The sequence below is a fragment of the Sesamum indicum genome, linkage group LG10 (assembly GCF_026168435.1).
Source record: "Sesamum indicum cultivar Baizhima isolate 11 linkage group LG10, ASM2616843v1, whole genome shotgun sequence".
Taxonomy (NCBI): Eukaryota; Viridiplantae; Streptophyta; class Magnoliopsida; order Lamiales; family Pedaliaceae; genus Sesamum; species Sesamum indicum.
The window spans coordinates 14838347-14846136 of record NC_142666.1 but is presented as its reverse complement, the minus strand read 5'-3'; the positions used below and the strand labels follow the sequence as shown (position 1 = coordinate 14846136).

The 7790-nt window shown below is 31.1% G+C and overlaps 1 protein-coding gene across 1 annotated transcript; it reads right to left on the bottom strand.

The window, feature by feature from the left end:
- Positions 1-1169: 1169 nt before the first annotated feature.
- Positions 1170-3303, bottom strand: LOC105172129 (N-terminal acetyltransferase A complex catalytic subunit NAA10). Its single transcript, XM_011093467.3, has 2 exons — positions 2935-3303; positions 1170-1771 (listed from the first exon to the last, which is right to left on the bottom strand). Exons 1-2 carry the CDS (start codon positions 3232-3234, stop codon positions 1508-1510), a joined length of 564 nt encoding a protein of 187 aa, XP_011091769.1. The 5' UTR covers positions 3235-3303; the 3' UTR covers positions 1170-1507.
- Positions 3304-7790: the final 4487 nt, after the last annotated feature.

The following is a 7790-nucleotide window of genomic DNA, read 5'->3' as shown; positions in this document are numbered from 1 at the left end:
TTTGCCTAATGTTGGACGGAAATAAAATTAGACTTCAAAAAGATTTCATATATATCGACTTTTACTTCCCTCTATTTCTTCCCCCTACCCAAATACCAAACTATGCCTTAAAAATTACTTTTTACTTCTACTTCTCTTATTCTCATACTTTTCATAATAACCAAATATATATACTCTATGACATACATCGGACCCAATTATTTTGTATATAGAATAGATAAGACCGAATGAATAAAATTTGAATAGAATATATAAATACCAGCTACGAGTATTTATCAGATTTGGATCAGAAACAAAACTACCCGGAGCTTCTCTTACTGGATCGCTGAAACAAATATTTTCCTCACATATACTCGATGCAGATCTAAAACCTAAGAATAGCCATTTAATAAACACTTGAACATTGAAAACATATCAACTAAATTAATTACATTATGGCCATATTTACTTAATTGGGTTGGGCTAGATATTCAGCCTAATCCAATTTAATGGCTTGTTTACTTTATAAAATGTCAGCCCGAAATAATAAAATTAAGCCCGATTTTAAGAAGAATAAATGTTTGATAGTAATCCCACCAAATGAGGTGAGATTAACTATCCCACAAAACCCACCATCCAAAATGATTTTTTTTTAAGACCTAATTTATCCTCAATTTTATTTTTATTTGGGTGTTTTGGAAACTAAATAAACTAATAATAATAATAATTAAAATCTAAAATTGCTAATTGAAAAAGAAAAATATAAAAGTACTTTTTTTCCATTGACCATTTTGTCATATTAAGGGGTAATTTGATATTTCATAATATTTTTTCAAATTAATGGCATGTTAGTAAATTTAAGATAAAGTTATCACACATTAATTCAGTATTTCATCCAATAAAGTAAAAAAAATATTACATAATCCTTCCAATGCATATTCCAAATTTTATCATCCACTAATCTATACCACTTTGATCCCATTACAGAAAGTAAACAAGGGGCTACGGGTGTTGTTTTATGTGTTATATGATTGATTTTTAATCTTACATTAATTACATCCAAAATATATCACAAATACAATATATTCCCGTTGTGATAACTAACAAGAGGCTAACCTCCTTGCTAGATTTTGTACCGAAACAGGAACCTCAAAGAGGTTTTGAATTTCAACTTTCAAGTGAACGCAGAATAAACTCCAAATGCATGACTGCCACTAAAGGATCATGGTATCACAGTTCTTTGGCGACATTATTTGAAGACTTTCATCCTCGGACATCAATTTTTCAGTGGAACAAGCAAAAACTACGGTGGAAGGATGGGCAAATACATCAAACACCATTGCCGTCATAACTAATCGAGCTTGCATTACTACATCCCCACCCCTCAAAAAAGTGTTCTTACAGTACATTTTTCAGACGTCCAAGCTGCCAAAGCAGACTATAATACGTACACAAGCAGTGGGGGCTGATGTTCCCATGCCAAGTGATAGGAAGAATAACAAATTTCTGGCCACTTACTTGATTCAAATCACTCTGTTTTCGTCTCCGCTGACCCAGGCTTTTCATCTGCTTTCAAGTCCGCGGAGCAACACCCACCACCATGGTGGTGGTGGTGGTGGTGGTGATGCTTCTTACCCTTCAATTGTTTTCTCATGTCATAAGCATCTTCCCCATCGGCATAATATTTTGCCTCCACGTCGTGTATCTTGTACCCTAGCGTTTCAGTGTACAAATTAAATGCAGCCCTGTTGCTTTTTCTGACGTGCAGCGAGACATACTCCGCGCCATACACCTGTTTAGAAACCACATGATATGTTAGCCATAAAACAGATAAAACTAATATCCGAGATCCATACCAACTTGCAAACATTTTCTCTCACAACAGTAGGAAAGGGCAGAAAGCTGCATATAACCCACTGGGAAAATAGCCAACTCGTTTCCAATTTACAATTTCCATAGCTGTTCAAAACTCTTATACAGGAAAAGATCAACAACAAACAAAAGCACTTTGTTCAAATTACATTTGTAAAAACTTCTAACTTTGAGCACACAAATGATTTATGCATGAGCACATGACTAAAAACTGAAGACTTTTCAAGTGAAATTGTTTTTTTGTACTTTTCTGAAGATTATAAATGATATACAAGTTCCTGTAAGATATCACAGGCCATTTCTAGATCCAGTGAAATGTGCAAATGAAAATCTTTGTTTTAAGGGAAAATATGCTTGACACGCCAGAGTAGTTCTGTGCGCCACATCCTAATTTGCAGACTGTTTCATTTCCCCTTTTCACGAGATTAGATGAAATTCAGAAACAAAACTAAAATTAAAAAGGCATAAGCTTAATTTTTATCAACTTCTTCTTTCTTTTTTTTTGAATTCTTGCCTGCAATGCTAGATTCCAATTGATCTTTTCCGAAATCACCTTTAGGATTGTCTACCATCACAATTCATGCCCCCAAATAAGTAACACATATCTAAATCAAAATAGATACTCAAGAATTTGACTACGGGGGATTTTCACAAAGCTAGAACAGCACACCACAGCATCATAAGGACAAATAGATCAAATTATGCACAAGCGCGCAAGAGGTGGTTCAAAGGAAAATGTCAAGCATCTGCAGTCCACCAATTCCTGGTTTGTTAGTTTCAAATACTACTAACGAAAAATAATATTCATTACAGTTACTCTCATCATCAAATAAAAATTAATGAAAAACAAGAAAAAAACAAAATAATGGAGTCCCATAGTTAAAGCGAAACCCAATTTGAACAGCTAGCTAAATTGTCAATCAATCAAACTATTTGATTTCGGCATCAAATATTGAAGCTGTAGAATCAGAACTAGAAATACTTCAATTGAAATTCAAATTCCCACAGCACGCCGAAAATTAAATTCACTATAGAAAGACTACAAAAATAGAACAAAGACCCTCCGAAAATCCAGCACCAGACCTGTTCCATGGCGTTTTGAGCAGCAGTCATGAGTTTGGTGGCGAGGCCGAGTTTCCGGTGAGTTCTGAGGACGGCGAGAGAAGTGATGTGGCCGTGGCACTCGGTAGTTTCCTCCTCCATTTTGGCCAAAACATAACCGACAATCTTGCCGTTGTAATCCTCGGCCACGTAGAGGAGCTGCGGCCATGAGAGAATGTGGTACAAGTAGTACTTCATCTGATAATTCTCCGGCAGGCAGAACAAATTGCAGGTCTGCATCGCCAGCAAATCGTCCACTGTCGCCTTCCTGATGCACACCATTGTTCTTTGGTGGGGGCAGAGGATTAGGGTTTCGTTTGATTTGGGAAAAGTAGAGAAAGACCCAATAGAGAGTGTGCTTAAATTTGTTTGAGTTATAATTACACATTTTTTTTTAAATATATAATTACACATTTCTTTCCCATATAATGACATGTAAAAACTCTTATAATTTAAAAAATTATATTTAATATTTTTAATATTTATTTCTGTCTAATAAATATATTTTTTGATGGGTTAAACTTTATTGAATTTGTTGATATCAACAAAAAATAAATAAATAAAAATCCAATATTCATTTCAATTGACTTATTACTAACTTATTGCAGGCCAAACAAATCTTTTCTAATCGAATTACCTTTATACATCTTCACATGCTAATATATGTGAGGAGGGTTTTGGTTTGAAAATATTTATTTAACGTGCATAACTCGATAGTAAGTCAATCAGTGGTAAATATGCATTTTCATTGAATTTTTTTTATTAATATTAACAAATTTGATGAATTTTGACTGGTTGATGGTTTATCTGTTAGGCTAGAACAAACTCTAGGGGTATTAGATGTAATTTTAAAAAAATTACAGTAGATCGACATGTAATTACACCAAATTTAAAGAGATGATTACGTAAAAAGTTAAAAAAAAATATCAAAAGATAGTTATGCAGACAGTGACACCAATTCACTAATCTTTAATATTACTAGCTTTTATGGTACTCAATTCCTACGTGCATATAATAAATAATCTTTCACACTTAAAAATATACTATATAAGAGTAAAATATACAATTCAATAATTACCTTTAAAAAAAGAAAGAATTTTTTTTTTAATTTATCAGTTAATGTAAAATTTAGAAAATTGAACAAGTTAGTTACCTTATCAGTTAAAAAACATTTTTGGCAGAACAAAAAAAAAAAAAAAATTAGTACGATGGTATCATTAACAATTTATGGGTGTGAAGGGTCTTTCTTTTTTATATAGTATAAATATTAACTATTTGTAGCACAATTTACGCGTGTGCAATGTCTATAATACTATTTAAAATAAAATAATTATTATTTAATAAAATATATACAAAATAATAAATTAAAATTAAATTTATAAGAAAATTATAATAAAAAAGATGCATGAAAAAAAAAAACTATCAAAAGATATAGTAGGGGACTGAGAAGTTAAATAAGTAAATAAAAAATTAACTTTAATATTTAAAAATAGACGAAAAAAAAAGACACTAAAAATGTGCGCTCCCTTAATATATAACATAGATACTAATATATGTAACCCACACAAATATATGTGCATAACTACTTTTAAATTTTAAAAAACTAATTATTATTCAGGAAATGATTAAGTAGATAAATAAAAAATACAAGAAAAATTATGAGAAATTATTGAAAGAAAAAAGGGACGTGGAAGTTGGGAAGAAAGAGAAAATAAAAATTATTAAAAAAATGACAAATCACAAAACGATGAAACACCAAAAGAATATTCTTTTTTAATAATAAAGTATAGATAGATATAAAAAAAATAAACTTATTTCTCAATAATTTATAATAGCAATCATAAATATTGAAATTCCCGTTTCAATCTTGAATATAATGTAATATAATTATTTATTCATTTCAAATTGTTGACGTCACAACAACCAGAGTCATTTTTTATTCCCACTCTCATCCCATGTTCATCTACCGTTTTAAAAAAAAAGTAGCAAATAATTATTGACCACGGTCACACAAACCTTCTCTTTTGTTTGTAATTGGACTTGCCCAAAACAAAGGAACCTCGGCTTTTGAATCTGAGAAAGCAGGTCTTTGTACCTTAGACTTCAACCACATGCACTGGCTCACTGTCTCAAACTAGCTCACAGGCTTGACTTGTATGGCAGCTGCAAAGAAAAAAGAAAGTAATTCAACGATGGCAACCAAACACGAGGGTTGCGCTCGTTGCGGGACTTAACCCAACACCTTACGGCACGAGCTGACGACGACCATGCACCACCTGTGTCCGCGTTCCCGAAGGCACCCCTCTCTTTCAAGAGGATTCGCGGCATGTCAAGCCCTGGTAAGGTTCTTCGCTTTGCATCGAATTAAACCACATGCTCCATCGCTTGTGCGGCCCCCGTTAGTTGTTGGTCTGAGTTTTTGCATGGATAGCTAAAATATCTGTCATGACTTTTAATCATGATAAATAATTTTAAGCCATGCCAAATATTTTTTTTTATATTTTCGTATCGATTTTATTTAACCATAATTAATAATAATGTTTAGTATATAATTATTATAATTATAGCCAATAATAGCTTCTTTTCTAGTTTACAATGAAGGTTTATTATACCATATGCCTACAGGCATATATATTGATGGTGTATATATTTGTTTTAATATTTTAACATGATAAGAGCTACTGTATTTTGGGTGTATTTCATTGTATATCCATGAGTATTTGTACTGGGCTACTGTATTTTTAAGTGTATTTCATCGTATATGGATGAATATATATACTATTAATTAACGCTCACAAGCCTAGAGAACTGCCTTGAGTAGATAGAACGAGGGACTTATTTCTGTAACAACTAGTCATTTTTTTAATTAATTAGGTCTATCAATGATTAATATTCACCAGTTCATTTATTTTATCAGTTTTGATCAGTTATTCATTTTCTCTATCTTTTATTTTATTTAATTGAATAAATATAATAAAGATTTTTTACTCAAGACTGGAGCGAAAGAGTTAAACTCTTCCCAATAAGTATAATTCTAAAATTTTGAACGGAAAAAGTATTATTTTAGTCCGTTAAGTATGCCTAATTTTAATTTTAGTCCGATAACTATGTCCATTTTTGTTTAGGTCCAGTCACTTATGAAATTGCTTACTTTTAGTCATCTGACAGATTTTTGGACAATTTTACTCCTATGCAACTTTTAAAAGGCAGTTTTAGTCCGTATGCACTCATAGGGGTAAAATTGTCCGAAAATCTGTCAGAGGATTAAAAGTAAGCAATTTCGTAAGTTACTGGATTTAAACAAAAATGGATATAGTTATCGGACTAAAATTAAAATTAGCCATATTTAACGGACTAAAATAATACTTTTCCCATTTTGAACTCTACTTATGAACAAAAATTCGATTTGCTTGAGCAATTACATATCCAGGACCCTCGACACAAATAGATATTTACTGCGCTTTGATCTTCTTGCATCCACGGCACAATCCCTAAGTTTTGGTAAAGTGCCCAAGGTGCTTTAATATTTAATACCATATTTTTTTTTGAATTTGTTAATTAAATTCACCCTATCTCATAGATAAATATCAAGATATTCTACATTGCATTAATATATAATATCAATTATATTTTAGTTAATTTAAATGCATACAAATAAAATTTGTCTCTATCACAAGTAACTTAATATTAAATTTAATTGTAATTCATTTAATTTAATAATATATAAAGTTATAATCAGGGACATAAACGTCAAAATACGAGAGGGGTCCAACAGTGGTCCGAGCGGGACAAAAATCTTGGCCCCCTAGCCTTGATAGGTTATATGAGTGGATCGCGGGCTTAAGTGGGTCGGAGGGATATCATCTAGGCCGTTGTTTATTTAAATAAATGGATCATTTTGATGAATTGACTTAAATATCCAGCAATATTTGAATCAATCTATCAAAGTAAACGATATCTATGTTTATATTAAATTACACCCACATATTGAGGATATTTAAACAACTAACTTAAGCATTAATGGTAAGACCCCATGCACCTTTGGTCATTTTCAATAATTTTACTAAAATAGCCCTTCAACACTAATACAAAATGTAAACGACCAACGCAGTTTGCAAATGTTTATGGTACAAGAATATATACCTAATATTTGAAGACTATGTTATTACTTTTAGGGTTAATTACATTTTATTATTTGAACTATTACTGTTTTTATACTTTAACATTTAATTTTTGTTTGTGTCAATTTATCATCTCAATTTAATAAAATTTTGCACTTTGCTATTTATAATTATTTTTTCATCAAATTTTTTATCGAAAAACATTACATGTGCACATGTGATATTTAAAGATTATGTTATGTGATATTTGTCATATATGCACTATATGGATTGTTTTTCCAATAGGAAAATCAACAAAAAAAAAAAAGCCATATATGACAAAGTGCAAATTTCGTAAAGTTGAGATGGTAAATTGATCAAAAAAAAAAAAAAATAGATGCCATAGTATAAAAATAGGTATAATTCGAATGATAAAATGTAATTTATCCTTATTGTTATAAATGGTTGAATTGTACTTTTCATCATATTTCGTTAAGACAATTGTTGGGAATTTATCCCAGTGATAATAAACAAACCCTAATCAAACTATTACAGAAAAATTAGTGGGTTACAAAAATTCTAATACAGGCTAATATTACAACAACAAATATTACAAGAATAATATTAAAACTAATAATACAGAAACGAGAACAGAAGTAATGACAGAGTAATAATAAACAGTAAAATGCTCAGGGAGCCAGATCCGGCGAGAAGCTCACAGCCACTTAGGCTGGCAAC

Coding starts and splice junctions, on each gene's coding strand:
- LOC105172129 (XM_011093467.3), bottom strand. CDS start 3,234: ATGGTGTGCATCAGGAAGGCGACAGTGGACGATTTGCTGGCGATGCAG. Junction 1,772..2,934: donor CTCAAAACGCCATGGAACAG/GTCTGGTGCTGG, acceptor GTTTCTAAACAG/GTGTATGGCGCGGAGTATGT.